At 66.2% G+C, this 14,023-nt stretch overlaps 2 protein-coding genes across 10 annotated transcripts; both read left to right on the top strand.

Moving 5' to 3' along the window:
- The first annotated feature begins 125 nt into the window (after positions 1–125).
- Positions 126–6,811, top strand: GCC1 (GRIP and coiled-coil domain containing 1). 2 transcript variants are annotated; one of them, XM_080584176.1, is made up of 3 exons: positions 126–273; positions 909–1,970; positions 3,094–6,811. In XM_080584176.1, exons 2-3 carry the CDS (start codon positions 924–926, stop codon positions 4,399–4,401), a joined length of 2,355 nt encoding a protein of 784 aa, XP_080440302.1. In that variant the 5' UTR covers positions 126–273; positions 909–923; the 3' UTR covers positions 4,402–6,811. The 2 variants fall into 2 exon arrangements, with proteins under 2 accessions (XP_080440302.1, XP_080440303.1); XM_080584177.1 differs by having other exon boundaries at positions 201–268.
- A 1,113-nt stretch (positions 6,812–7,924) lies between these two features.
- Positions 7,925–13,970, top strand: LOC308191578 (uncharacterized protein; the record flags this gene model as incomplete). Of its 8 annotated transcripts, XM_080584106.1 has the most annotated exons (11): positions 7,925–9,114; positions 9,365–9,428; positions 9,696–9,836; positions 10,515–10,613; positions 10,847–10,902; positions 11,004–11,138; positions 11,364–11,406; positions 11,645–11,725; positions 11,832–11,950; positions 12,484–12,554; positions 13,022–13,970. In XM_080584106.1, the coding sequence occupies 11 exons, from the start codon at positions 7,925–7,927 to the stop codon at positions 13,243–13,245; spliced, it is 2,223 nt and encodes a 740-aa protein (XP_080440232.1). In that variant the 3' UTR covers positions 13,246–13,970. The 8 variants fall into 8 exon arrangements, 6 of the variants coding, with proteins under 6 accessions (XP_080440232.1, XP_080440227.1, XP_080440228.1 ...); XM_080584101.1 differs by having other exon boundaries at positions 9,696–10,338; positions 10,515–10,902; XM_080584102.1 differs by having other exon boundaries at positions 9,696–10,338; positions 10,515–10,902; positions 11,797–11,950.
- Positions 13,971–14,023: the final 53 nt, after the last annotated feature.

Below are 14,023 nucleotides of genomic sequence, written 5' to 3'. Positions count from 1 at the left end.
TTGCGTTAGCCCCGCCCCCCGCACGGCCTCTCGCTGCCGGCCGCTGCTGACTCCCGATTGGCACCCGGCGCGGAGGCCGCGGGGGCGGGGTGGCGCATGCGCGCTGAACCCCCCTTTTCCGCTGCGCCGTCCCGCACGGCTCCAGCGGCGCATGCGCAGCGTGAAGCCCGGCCCGGCCGTCCAACCCTGCGCATGCGCGGTGAGCGCCGGTCGTTGGAGGGGGGGCGTCCTGCGCATGCGCCGTGGGCAACGGGCCCGGGGCCCGGGGGTGAGGTGAGGCGGGGGGGCGGTGAGGGGACCGGGGGCTGTGAGGGGACGGGGGGGGGCGGGAGGCCTCACGGCGGCCGCAGCTCCCTCACGGGGAGCCGGGCGCTGAGCTCTGCCCCCTGGGGACAGCGGCAGGGCCCGAGGGGATGGCGTGGAGCTGGGACAGGGGGGGCCGGGGGGGGTGTGAGGGGAGGGCTCTGCGCCCTGAGGGGGTCGGGGGCTGGGCCGGGCCCCCCCCCGGGGGGCTGGGCACGGCACCAGGCCTGTCGGAGGTCAGGGAGGGCCCTCAGGCACAGGGGCTGGGTGTGGGGGGGGGGCTCTGGGGTCCTAGGGGCTGGGCCCGGGGAGCCCCGAGGGCCCCTTCCAGGCCGGGGCGTTGTGTGCACCTGGCTGAGAAGCCGGAGGTGCCGGGGCTGCAGCACGGCCGCCCTGAGCTCCCTGGCAGAGCACCGAGACCTGCAGCCCCCGGGGCCTTCGGGCCCTTTGCGTAGGGCTCAGTGCGTGGGGAGAGCACACTGCAGTCGCTCGCTGTGCTGGTCTGGGGGGCTTGGCACGATGGTCCCAACTGGCCACGTGCTGCTGCTGGTCGCAAATGTGCCCGTGCCGTTCGTTCAGCCTTTGCGCCGTGTTTTTCCTTTCAGATCGCGTGAGGAGTCATGGAGAAGTTTGGCATGAACTTTGGAGGCGGCCCAAGTAAAAAAGATCTTCTGGAGACCATCGAGTCACAGAAGAAGCAGCTCCTTAATTACCAGGCGCGGCTGAAGGATGTCGTGATAGCCTACAAGAGCCTGATCAATGAGAAGGAAGCCTTGGAAGCCAGCTTAAAAGTGTTGTCCGCGTCTCACGAGGCAGATATTGGCTTGAGCAGCGCTCAGCCCGCGTCTGTGGCTAGCTCCAGCTCTTCCTTTGCCGATTCTGCCGATGACAAGAGCTCGGTTCACAGCGAAGACAGCGTGGGGACAGCTACCAGCGCAGACACAGCCGCCAGTTTGGCCAGCACCAAGGGTGAGCAAGGGACTGAGGATGAGAAGCCCGCGGCGGCAGCCTCCTCTCTTAAATCAGAGGAGACAAACGGTTCGGAGAGCGGCGTCAGCACAAGCAGCGGGGATGTTCCCCCTGCTGCTGCTGAGGCTGACAAAAGAGTGCTCCAGCTGAAGACCCAGCTGGCCACCCTGACCAGCGCGCTGTCAACAGTGACGCAGGAGAAGTCCCGCATGGAAGCCTCGTACCAGGCGGACAAGAAGAAGATGAAGCAGGACCTGGATGATGCCGTTAAGAAGGCGGAGGACGAGACCGACAAGCTGGAGATGGAGCTGAGGTCCGTCCAGGAGCAGCTCGCCGAGACCAAAGCCCGTCTGATCACGCAGCAGCACGACCGGGCCCAGGAGCAGAGCGACCACGCCGTCATGCTGCGGGAGCTGCAGAAGCTGCTGCAGAGCGAGCGGGCTCTGCGCCAGGACGCGGAGCTGAAGCTGGAGGAGACGAGGGAGGCGCTGGCCGGGAGGGTGAGCGTGGCCGACCGAGCGGAGGGCTACGAGCTGCAGGTCAGGCAGCTGAGCCAGGAGGTGGAAGACCTGAAGAGAGAGCTGCAGGCCGTTCAGGAAGAGAGGAAGAAGCCAGACCCCCGGGTCCAGGACCTGCAGGAGGAGATGGCCAGCCTGAAGCACCACTTCCAGTCGCAGCTGCTGCAGGAGATGCGGAAGGTAATTCCTGCGGGCCCTGGAGCAGCTCGCCCTGTGCGGTGTAGCGGCGGCACCGGGAGCAGGGTCTGAGGCTGGAGGAGCTCAAATTCTCCTCCCCTGCCCCATCCTGCAAAGCCCAAGAGGTTGGTCGCAGGAGAACATCGTTGCTGTGTTTGACGGGCTGATGTTCCCTGAGGGAAATGAAAGCTGTCGGTGACTCGGTGCGTGCGTCGGGTGGTGGCCGCCGGGTGTGGTTACGCAGTGACTGTCCTCAGCAGCCTCATTCGGCTCTGGCGTGGCCGGGCTGGGAGGAGAGACCTTTGCTCTGGCCTGCTGTGACAACGAGCACAGTCTCGTCTCTGTAAAGTACTTCAGCGCAATGCAAGGCACCCTTACGATAGCTCATGGAGGGAAATAACCTCTAAGTAACCCTCCCTAAATCGGGAGGATTAGGCAGAAAGCCAGGGAAATCGGCCTTCCCCTTGTTTGTGCTGCAGCACGGCTGGGGAGGGATGTCTGTGGGCTTCACGGCTTCCCTGACAAAGCCTGTCGGACCGCAGGGGTGCGGACGGGGCCGTGTGGAAGGTGCTGTGAGGCCGGTGGGATTGCCCACCCGCACGGATGGGACCCACGCGGAGCAGTTTTGGCCCAGGGGCTCCCCGGACCTGCGTTGCGGAAAGCCCGGGGGTATGGTGGGGCTTGGAGAGCTCAAGGGAAGGAAGAGAGGCCAATACAGGGAGCGCCGCGCCTGGAACAGAGCGCAGCATTCGGGTGAATTGCACTAGGATGTATCCAAGCTCAGGGCACGTGCACATTTTAAAAAATCCTGTGGCAGATTGCGGCATGAGCCTGCTGCTTCCCGCCCCCCGCACACCCACCACAGTGCAGGTCGTGCTGCGAACAGCAGCCCTGCAGAGCAGGGAACAGAACCAAGTTTTTTGATTTTTATTATTTTATTTTGTCCTGGAATCTCCGTTTTAAAGACAGGCGTGGCGGGCTGGGGGCTCTCGTAGGGAGTTAGGGGACAGGCTGGCCCTGCGCTTGCGTGGAGGTCGGCAGGGCAGAGCCAAGCCCCCGTATAACTGCGGCCCTCGTGCCTGGAGCGCTAAGATAACCTGCCCCTGCCCTGTCTCTTTGCTCTCAGACCGCGCAGGCCGAGGAGCAGCTCCGGCAGCACGCCCAGATGGAGGAGCAGCGAGTGGCCGACCTGGAGGGCCAGGTCTCCGAAGTGTCGGGGCTGCTCGGCACGTACGAGAAGGCCAAGCAGAAGGACCAGCTGGTCATTCAGAAGCTGAAGGACCGCATCGTGCAGTTGGACCAGGAGAACAAAACCCTGGCCGTCGCCGCTGCCAGCCGCTCCCCGCTGGACGTCAGCGTCGAAGAGGCCAACCTGGACGTGAACGTTCTCAAGGACAAGATGGAGAAGCTGAAGAAGCTCCTGCAGGCGGCGGCGAAGAGGAGCCAGCCCGCTCTGGACATCGAGAAGCTGTGCGAGCTGGAGCCGCCGAAGGGCACCGAGGCCGCAGATGGCGAGAAGGCCACTGCTCTGTACTACCAGCAGGAGCTGAAGCAGCTGAAGGAAGAGTTCGAAAGGTACAAGATGAGGGCACAGGTGGTTCTCAAGAACAAGTCCCTCAAAGACGTCAATCTGGCTAAAGAACTGGAGGAGGCTCAAGAGCAGCTGGCGGACCTGAAGGAGAAGTACGTCGTGCTCCAGCTGTCTGCGGAGGAGATGGAGAAGCAGCACCAGCTGGACGTGGAGGCCAAGAAGCAGGAGCTGTCCCACCTGCAGCACCTCCACAGGCAGGAGCTGGAGCGCTGCCAGCTGGACTACAGGGAGCGGGCGCTGAAGCTGGAGGAGGAGATGCACAAGCAGCGGGACCGGGCGCTGGCGGTGCTGGCGGAAAAGGACCAAGAGCTGGAGCAGCTGAGATCCATCACCTTGCCTTACGCCGGGCTTCAGGGGTCCAAAACCTACGGGGCGTCGGGCGCCGACGTTGCCGGCGATGACGCGCCGGCCACCGATGCCTCAGAGAGCCTCCCCCAGGCCCTTCGCCTCTCCGCCAGCAGCGAGCCCACCTTCTTCTTGTACGCGGAGCAGCTGGCTCGCAAGGAGGTGGAGATCGTAGCGCTGAGGAAGCAGAAGCACAAACTGGAAATGGAAGTTCACCGGCTCCAGGAGAGAGTCCTGGCTGAGGAGGAGAAGCACCGGGAAGAGGTGTCGGCGCTCCGGGACGAAATCCAGAAGAACTTCAGAGATAAGAGCAGGGAGGGGGCCAACCTGGAGTACCTCAAGAACATCGTCTACAGGTTTTTGACGCTGCCAGATCCTCTCGGTCGCCAGCAGACTCTAACTGCCATACTGACTATTCTGCATTTCAGCCCAGAGGAGAAGCAGGCTATCAGGAAACAGTCGGCTTACAGCAGCTGGTGGCCCTCTGGGAAGAGATGAGGTGGTTGTTGTTACCCCTACCTGCCCTTGCTCAGTAACGCCTTTCTGGTTCTCGGTGAAGGCCTCGCTGGGGGGCCGCCTCTTTCCGACAGCGCGAAGGAGCAGGGAGCTTCCAGCAAGGACCTGGGCTTAGCTCGTGCTGTTAGCACGGGCTTAAACGAACCGTGCCAACCGCTCCGGTGGGATCGCAGAGCTCGCTGCTGTAAGGACTTGCTCTGAGTTGGAATTTGGCATAAAAAAAAAAAAAGGATACCGATGCTTTTCTTTTTTTTAACAAAAAAAAATCTCTGCTTGTCAGGCGTAGGGCGAGGAGCTCTGTCAGGGTGGAACTTGCTTGTATCTGGAAACGCTGCGCAGGCTCCTGACTCGAATTTAAAAAGGAGGAAAAAAAAAAGCACTTAACGTGGTGCTAAAATCACGTAAGACGAGCTGAAAGCCCGCAAGAAGAAGGATGAGTCTTAACTACCAGCGTCATCCGAATGCAGAAAATCTTGAGCAATTTCTTAAAAACGCCTCGTGACCTAGCGCCAGATCTGTACCAGTGGCTGCAGCACCCCCCGTGGCACTGGGGACCACCGGAGGACACGGTGTGTTACGGTGTTCTCCCGTTTCTGACCAGCTCTCTCTGTGCTGTTACCGGTGTTTCCCAGGAAGGTTTTTCTGAGGACACCTCGTGGCTGTGCGGGAGCACGCGGGGCGCGAGGGGAAGGCGCCGTGTGCCGGTGCTGCTGGAACAGGGAGCTCGGCCTGCTGGCTCCGCCTGAGCTGGGAACCGAGCAAGAGGCTGAAACGGGCAACGCGGCCCCTCAGCAGCCGTCTCCTGAACGCGCGGGAGTTTCACAGCGCTGCTGGTGCTCCGCGGTTCCGCCTGGGCGCGAGGCGTTGCTCCTCTTGGGATCGGAGAAGCGAGAGGGAGCGAGGGGCAGCAGGTGGCAGCTCTGGGAGCGGCGAGCGCGTGGCCCCAGCAGCGAGGCTGTGCTCTGCTGCCTGGGTGAGGGCCTGGCCTGCTGCTGCGCAGCCCTGGAGGTTCTCGCATAACTTCCCTGTGGGTCGGTGAGCTTGCCAGGGAGGAAGCCGAAGCGTTTTGAAACCCCTCTGGGCTCGGTACACCGCTGTAAGGCCGGGGCAGGCTCGGTTCCCGGGGCTCTGCCCACCCTGAGGGGGGCTCGGCGGAGCCCCTGGGTGCCGCAGCAGTTAGAGGGCACCCCCCGGTCACCCGGGGCCCTGGGGTGGGGATGGGGCTCCGAAAAGCCAGACCCAAACCAGGTCCAGGTGACGTTTCGGCTGGAGCTGGCTCCTGGGCTGCCCCAGGGGGCCACAGCCTCTGAGCACAGCTCGTGCGGAGCCTGTGTGCGGAGGGGAGTGCTGTGCAACGCGCCGCTGCCGCAGCGAGCTGCTCCTGAAGCCCGGGGCGCGGTGCCTGGGCTTCGTGTAAGGGAGGCGATGCAGGGTCGGGAGGGAAAAACGAGCGTGCATTTGCTTTCTTTTAATGAGAACTTGGGCGCTAAAGCACAACTTCCCCAGCCCGGAGTACAGGGAACGTTTGTAGCCGCGGGCGTTCGGCCTTGTTTAACAGTCCCCAGGCTGCTCACGAGCCCTGGCGCTGAGCTAGCAGCAGGTGGAAGAGCCAGCGCCTCGCAGCTCCTCGGCAGGGGGAGCCAGCGCCTCGAGGGCCTCGCAGTTCAGGGCCACGGGGTGCGCAGAGAGCTTTAGCAGCTCCCCGGGACAGAGCCCTTCTTCCTTTCAGAGCCGTGCCGGCACTCCGTGTCTCAGCAGCCAAGTTCCCGGAGCCTGCTCCACGACCCCTGCCTCGCCGCAGGGAAGGGCAGCGCGCCGCCTCGCGAGGAGGAGCGAAGCTCTGCGGGCACCTCCCCACCAACGCAACCCCCCCGGTGCTAATTTCTCCACAAAAACTCCTCAGGGAAAACCGCCCCAGGCAGAATCCGCAGCTGCTGGAGGTCTTGGAAGGGGGCAACAAAGCCGAGCAGGGAGCAGCTCCTGGTGCTGGAAGGTACCCTCGTGCAGGGAGCGGACTGAGCGCGCCAGCAGGGGACGTCAGCCCGTTGGGCCCACCAGGGGCCGCGTGCTGCTCCGCTGGAGGCGGCGGGATTGAAATCGGAGCTTGCTCCGGGGGTGCTCACCCCCCCTTGCTCCGGGGGCTCACCTTTGGTGAGCTGGAGCCAAGCGGTGCCTCTAGAAGCACGGGGCTTCTCAAACCTCGTCCGCTGGGAGCGGGGCCGCGACGGCTCTGCCCGTTGCCGTCACCTCGGTGCAGCTCTCGCTGTGCAGTCCCTTCCTCTGTTCCCCCACGGCCCCTCGCCTTCCCTTGGACCTTCCTGCGCACCCTTCCCTCTTTCCTCTCAATTCAGCCAACGCCCTCCCAAATAAACCTAAGATCTATATATTTGAAGCGTGACTTTGCGTGCTGTTTGGTGACCTGGGGTTTAGGGGGCGAGCTGGGTGGGGGCTGGCTGCCCGCATGTCGCTGCACCCCGGCCTCCCCCAGCACGCTGCTGTTGTGGGTGCCGGGCACCACGGTGCTCAGCTGGACCGGGAGCTGCTGAGCCGGCACCGAGGCGCTGGGTGCGCCCGCGGGCTCTGCCGCCCGGCTCCGCGCGCTCGCTCTTGCACACGCTGTGCTTGAACAGGCAGAAGCGACGTGCTTCAGCTTGTCAGCCTGAGCTGATCTCACTGCAGGCTCCTGAGCGCGCAGCATCTCTGGAGGTGCACGGGCGGCGCTGCGGGAGGCTGTGAGCCCCCTGCTTTGTGGCAGGGGCCACGCTGGACTTAGCCTGCGATGGACGGCGGCTGCAATCAAGCCTAAGCAAGCGGAGCAGAGAGGGCTGGGCTTCCTGGGCGTTGGTGATCCTGGTCCGCACGCTTCCGTGAGAAACATGTAAAGGCCTGGGGTTCATTGCCGGGACCTGCTGGGCCTGCGAGGAGCGGGGCAGCGCTTGGCTGGGGCTGGTGGCGGCTTCTTGGAAAGCCGCTGCCCTCAATTTCCTGGGTCCCTGCAAGCGCAGGGCTGCAGCCGCTTCCCTCCTGCACCTCCAGTCCCGTCTCTGGGGCTGCGCGTGGACGTGGAGGAGGTTGCTCTGTGCACCCCGCACCCGAACGTCCCTTGTCACGGGGGAAGTGGCTGCGGTCACTGCTCCCGACGTGGTGGCAGCCCGCAGGGTGCCTGTCGCGCTTTGCTCGTCTCTCCCCACCTCCGGCAGCCTTTTTGCTGCGCTCAGCAGCGCCTGTCCTGCACGGGTGGGCTTCCCCTGCCCGAGCTTCCTGCTGCGAGCCGCACGTGGGGCTGCGCTGGGGCCGCATCCTGCGCTGAGTGCCTGCGCTGAGCCTGCCCGTCGCCCCATCCCCGCTCACCCCCGGTGCTCGCGGAGCAAAGGGGTACGCCTCCGGGGCACGCCGGCACCACCTGGCAGCCAGGCTGTGGGCTCACCTTGCACGGGGACGCCGTGCCTCAGTTTCCCCTCCTCCTCCTCGAAGCCATCCTGCGCCTCTAGCAGCAGCTGCGGGGATGCGGCACCCCCTCGTTCGCAGCGGCGGCCGAGCTGCAGGGACAGAAAGGGGCCGTGCTCATGCCTGTGCCCGTGGGAGCCGCGTCTCCTGCTCCGCTCCCGCTCCAGGTGCGCGAGGGGAGGCGCGAAGGCTCTGCCGCACACCCGCCCGGGCTCCGCGAGGGGCCGGTCCCCTCCCTGCTCGCAGGGCTTGCACGCGGCAGCCTGCACGTCGGCGGGGAAGTGCCCGCAGCCCCGGCTGGGCAGGTTCCTCCGGCCGCGCCGCGCAGCCAGAGCCGTGGCCAGGTCCCACGGCCGGGCGGAGGAGCGAGCCCAGGCGGCTGCGGGAGCGGCTCTGCTGCCAGCGCCACCCCCTCGGCCCCCAGCTTGTCCCCAGGCCGTGCCCGGTGGCAGAGAGGAGACCAGAGGACCTGGCTCCGAGCCGCCCGGCCATGGCCAACGAAGAGGAGCGTCCGTCAGCGCTCTCAGACAACCAGGTAAAGGCGTGCGGAAAGCTGCTGCCGAGCGCTGCAGCCCCTGCTCAGCCCTCGCACACCTCCCCGCCCGGGGCCTTTCCTCGCACCAAAGATCTGGGGGGGTGGGAGATGCGCTGTGGGGCTCTGCAAAAGGGCGATGGCAGCTCGGGTTCCCCTGCAGCAAGAGGGCCAAGCCCGCGTGGCCGAGGCTGGGCAGGTTTGCGCTCGCTGGAGCCGGCGTTTCCCGGAGCAGCCGCCGCCGCCGCTCGGCTCCTCGCCCTGACTCACGCCGTCGTCGTGCCGGTTCCTCCGCGGCAGCCCCACGCCGTGCCGGGAGCCGCTCTCGGCAGCGTGGCCCCGAGCGGGACGCGGCTCCACGGCGCTCCCCAGCCCTGGGCGAGGGAAAGCGGGCGCCGCCGCGTCGCATCGCGCTCCGCCGGCTGCGGGATTTGCCCCTCGTGGGGCTGGCGGGGCACCAGCAACGGGCCGGCAATGACCGAGGGGCTCCAGCCGCTGGGCATGGCCCTGAGCCACGGCGTGGGGAAGGTGCTGGTTTTGCCTCACTCCTGCCCGCTCCCCAGCGATGCCGGTACCGGGCGGGGATGCCCGTGGGAGCGGGTCCGGCCGTGCCTGGGGCTCTGCGTCCTCCTGCGCCTGGCCCCGGGCTCCTCTCGCTGTGTCCTCTCGCAGGTCTTTGTGCTGACGTGCATCTACGTGCCGGCCCTGCTGCTCAGGTGGGTGCTGACCCCCGGCCCCTGTGGACATCGCTGGTGGGGGCAGCGTGCGGCGGCCCTGCCCTCGCACAGCCGCTTGTCCCGCCCGCACACGGTCCCTTAGGGTGGGTTTGGGGGATGGCGCCGTGCTCGGGCACCTTCAGCTGCTTCGGTCCCTGCACGAAAAGCTTCTGGCAATGGGTGGGGGACGCAGAGCACCCACACGTGGCTGCTCCGCGGGGACGTTCACCACCAGCCCCGTCTCTTCCAGCCTCGTGGGCAGCGCGTCAGTCCTCGCTGTCACCTGCCGGCGGAGGCGGTGCTGCCACATCCAGGTGTGTGCTGCGGGCCCGGGGACGTGTTTTGGTCCCGGCTAAGCCAAAGCAGAGCTGGGCCAGCACCGCTGCTGCCGGGCTTCAGGCACAGCGGGGTCAGAGGTGCGGGACACCAGCACCGCAGCGGGCAGGAGCCGCTCCCAGCTCTGCTCCCGGCACAGCCCCGGGAGGGACGTGGCTGTGGCTGCACTGCACAGCCCGGGGAGAGGCTGCGGCTGGCCAGGGCGGTGCTGCCAGCCAGAGCTAACACCGTGTCCTGGCTCCCAGCTTCGCCCCCTGTTCCTGCTGGCCCTGGCAGATTTCCTGGCTGCCGCCGTGCTGCTGAGCACGGCCACCATCCAGCTGCTGCCAGCCCCGCTCTTCATCCCGGCGTACGCTGCCTGCCCCTACGGCCTGATGCTGGCCACGGTGAGTGGGGCAGCTCGCACCGTGACCTGGGCTCATGGGACCTGTGCACCTCCTCCGGTATTGCTGGGAAAAACAAGACCCATCTGTGGGCTGGAGATCCCTGGGCAAGTCCCGTGCGGGGAGCTGTTTCTCCTACCAAGAGCTGTCTCCTCTTCCCCCTCGTCAGGCCTGAGCCACCACGACTGCTTCCTCGGGGAAGCACGCGCGGCACCCCCGGGGAGATCAGCACTGCAGCCCCCGCCACATCCCTCGCGTCATCCCCACGCCCTTCCTCCAGCCTGGGGTGGCAAACCCAACGCAGCCGTGCCTGTGCCCTGGGGCAGGGCAGAGCGTGGCTCTCCCTGGTGCCGGTGTGCTCGCCCCTTCGTGCCCAAGCTCTGCGCGCGCCCACAGAGCCACTGGCGCCTCTCTGCCCTGCCTGGTGCAGGAGCCCACCACGGGCAGCACCACTCCCCTCCTGCCCCAGCCTCGTCCTGCTGGCCACGGGGTTATTGCCTCTTGGGTACGCATGGGGACAGGGACCGGGAGGGGCTCAGCACCTTGGGGACAGCTCTGCTCCTCGTGCAGCCCTGCTGTGGGGACGGCAGGCGTCGCCACGCAGAGCAAGAGGAGGGATGGGGGCCAGTGCCTTTGGGGCACTGGGCTAAGCAGGAGCCTGTTTTCCCTCTCCTCTCTCAGACCTTCTATGCAGTCTCATTCCTGATGGTTGTGGTCTACGCGTACGAAGCCTACCGCGCCATCCACGGCTGGAGAGCGTGGCACGTGGCAGCTCTGCAGGTCGGTGTCCCCCAGATGTGGCACAGCCGGGCATCGCTCTCCCCGTGCATGGCTGCTCCGGCCCCACGATGGCCTGGGAAGCAGCGTGGGCAGCCATGGGCAGCCCCTTTCCCTGGGGTGTTGCTGGCATCCCCCGCACCCTGCAGTCCTGCCCGGTCCCAGCAGAGCAGGGCTGGAGCCTCGAGCTGCTGTGGGACCGGCAGGGCCGGGTCACGGCGGTTTCCTCCTTGCAGGAGAGGAGTGGGTGCCTGGAGAGCGCGTGGCAGGGTCTGCCCTACGTCCTGGCCTGGTAGGTGCCAGCCCCCGGCCCCATCCCTGCAGCACAGATCCTGCCCTGCCCCGGGTGCCGGATGGCACAGCACGCCTTCACCTCCGCCTCTCCCTGCAAAGGCTGCTGCCGGCGCTGACGCTGCTGGGACAGCTGATTGCCCGCGGCACCTCCCTGACCGACATCGCTCCAAAACCCATCCAGCCCGTCGTGCCGTCCAACCGCTCCAACGAGACCTACAGCCTGTACTGCTCCAGGTGCAGCACCAGCCTCGCCGCCCGGCCCCGAGCAGGGGCCAGGAGCAGGCCCCATGCGCCTTCCCAGCCGGGTTGGGCGCGCCACAGCCCCGTGCTGCGCAAGCTCCCCCCAGGGCAAACCTCAGGGTGGTGAAGGGTTTGGGGGTGGGAGACGGAATCACAAAGCGCCACGGGGACGATGCTGTGGCATCAGGGGCCCACCACCCGCACCCTCTGCCGTTTCAGCTGCCTGCTCCTCATTCGCCGTTCCCAGGATATCTGCTACGAGGTGAGCGCTGCTGGTCCCGTGCCGTCCCTTCCCCACCTGCAAGGCGGGCTAGAAGGATGGTTGGGAAGGCAGCGGGCTCGTTGTGTGGGACAATGCTGGTGGAGGGATGGGGACGGAGCTGTCCCCACCCGAGCAGAGGCAGAGGCGCAGCTCCCGGCTCCAGCACTGCCCCTGTGCCGGGGGGCTTGCAGCACACGGGGCTGGCCCGCGGCCCCACTGGTTTCCTGTTGCCTCTCAGTACGTAGGTAGGAAGGACGTGGGCCTGGAGGGGAAAATCATCTTCTTCCTGTACCTGCTGCTGGTGCTCAGCTGCTGCACGGTAAGCCACGGGGCGAACGCGGGGCCCCTGCATCCCATGCACCCCGGCTGACGCCGCTGCCCCGCGCCCAGCTCCTGTACCGCAGGGTGAAGCTCTGGTGCCGCAGGAACGCCGCCGCTCCCTTGCTGGCCCTGGAGAAGGACGGCTTCGCAGGCAGGAGCATCCGCAGCGTCAGCAGAGTCTCGCACTACTTCCAGCTGGTTTTCCTGCTCTGCTGGGCGCCAGGCAAGTCGGGGGGGTTTGGGCAGCCCCCAGAACTGGCAGGCAAAAGCCACCGCAGCGCCTGCCCCAGCCCCGCTGGTCCTGGGCTGAGGCAGCACCCAGGGCCAGGAGAAGAAGCTGGGACTGGATAAGAGCACACAGCTCGAGGGTGTCTGCAAGGGTCCATGGCTGGATAAACCCCACATGAGGACCCCCCCCCAAGCACAGCATGAAGTCAGCCAGGCAGCTGGCGTAGCCCACCCTGGCCTTTCAGGCGGCGTTTCTGAGCTGGAGGCGGGATGGCGTTTCTTGGCCCTGCTCTTTATAAATGCCTCATCCCCTTCTGGGCCCGTTTCTACTTCCAGTCTTACAGAAACCTGAGGCAATGAGGCCCGGGCAGCGTGTCGGGAAGGACTTTGTTTTACACGCAGGTGCTTGTCCTGCATAGACCCCTATGACATGGGCAATAGGCTGTGGGAAAGGACGAGCATTGCCACTTGGCAAGGGAAGCTCATGACGAAGGGGGACCAACACCATTTTTTGTTTCCCACCTCCAGCCTTCCTCCTCACCATCCTCTCCTTCACCAGCGTCAAACCTGCCTCGGTCTTTGTCCTCTATGTTGCTACAGTAAGTAAAGGGCCCTTCCCTGGGCCGTGCACCGGGACGTTTGTCCCTGTTGGCGGTGTAAGTGGAGGGGATGCGGGGCCCCGATGGGACAGCGCAGCCGGGAGCTGCCGCCGGGGAGTGGGAGCACGCCGGCCCCTGGCCGCAGTGATGCCCCCCTGGGGCAGGGCGAGCTCCATGGGTGCTGCCACCCCCCCGGTGCCACCGGGACAGAATCAGGGCAAAGGCCCCGGCTCGCTGGTGGCTGCCCCAGGCCCAGCTCAGCTTTGGGCACCTCAGCCACGCAAGGACGCGCCGTGGCCATGGGGCTGCCTCTGGTCTCCCCCTGTTTTGCTGGGCGATGCCTGGGTCCTCAGCGCCTGCCAGGTGCTTTGGTTCACGTGGCCGCCCCACGAGGAAGGCCACCTCCTCCCACACATCGCCCTGCGTGCGGCTGAGCCTGGCTCCCCCCGTCCTGTCCTCCCTCGCAGGCCCTGACCACGTCCCTGCAGGGCTTCCTGCACAGCCTGGCCTACGGGTGGCTGAGACGAAATTTCCGCCGGGACGCGGTGGGCCAGCGGCCCTCCCTGCAGCACCACAGGGGCCTCCAGGGCTTCTACGACGAGTCCCTGGGGGCCATCGCCTAGGCTGCCACCCTGGGTCCCGCTGCACCCGAAGCCTCAGCACGATTTGCACATCCCCAGCGGCTCCCTGAACCGGGCAGGATCTCGTGGACTCGGCCCTCCGTGCCTGGAGAGGTTCGTGCAGGAAGCCACCGGCACGGGACAGGGTCCCCTGGGCAGGTTTCTGACCGCGGTGGTGGCTGCAGCGACGCTGCTGCGGTGGGACGCCTGCCCATAGACCCCCGCTGCCGGAGGCGGCTGCAGCACGCAGACATCGAACCCAGGCGCAGTCGCTGCACGAGAGCACGACCGCGGCTTCCTGCGCTCTTCAGATGAAAACCCCCAGGCACGGCGCTGCGCCGGGGCCACGTCGCCGCAGCCATTTCCTCCGCCTGCGCTGCTGCCCCCGTCCCAAGGCAGCACCGAGCTGCTCCTGGCACTCTCACAGCCCCGGTGCAGAGCCAAATGCTCCGAGTGGCAAGGGCTCAGCCCCACAGCCCAGCCCCACGCCCCAGCGCAGAAGGTCCCTGCAAGGAGGATGCCCCGGCTGCGCTCCACTGCCGACTCCAGCAGTTTGCAGCCGGGGGGCTCGTGGGGTGATGAAGCACCCAGGTGGCGGGGGGAGGCTGGCAGCGTGCAGGCGATTTGGCCGTCCCCAGCCCTTCCGCCAACTGCGACTAAACCAAGGAAGGTGGCGGGTCTTTCTTCTGTCTGTTTTGTCTGGTCTTGTTTCAGCGTTACTTTCTGCCAGCAAGCAATCCCAAGTCCTCCGCAGGGCTCGAGAGAAGGTGCTTACAAATAAACGTGTTACAGCCGAGGGGCTCCTGGGCTTTGCTGCTGCTAGGCAAGCAACTAAAGCAGGCAGAGCCA

The sequence above is a fragment of the Anser brachyrhynchus genome (assembly GCF_964034855.1).
Source record: "Anser brachyrhynchus genome assembly, chromosome: 1".
Taxonomy (NCBI): domain Eukaryota; kingdom Metazoa; phylum Chordata; class Aves; order Anseriformes; family Anatidae; genus Anser; species Anser brachyrhynchus.
Note: the sequence above shows the minus strand (reverse complement) of the source record. Positions and strands in the feature narration are given on the sequence as shown.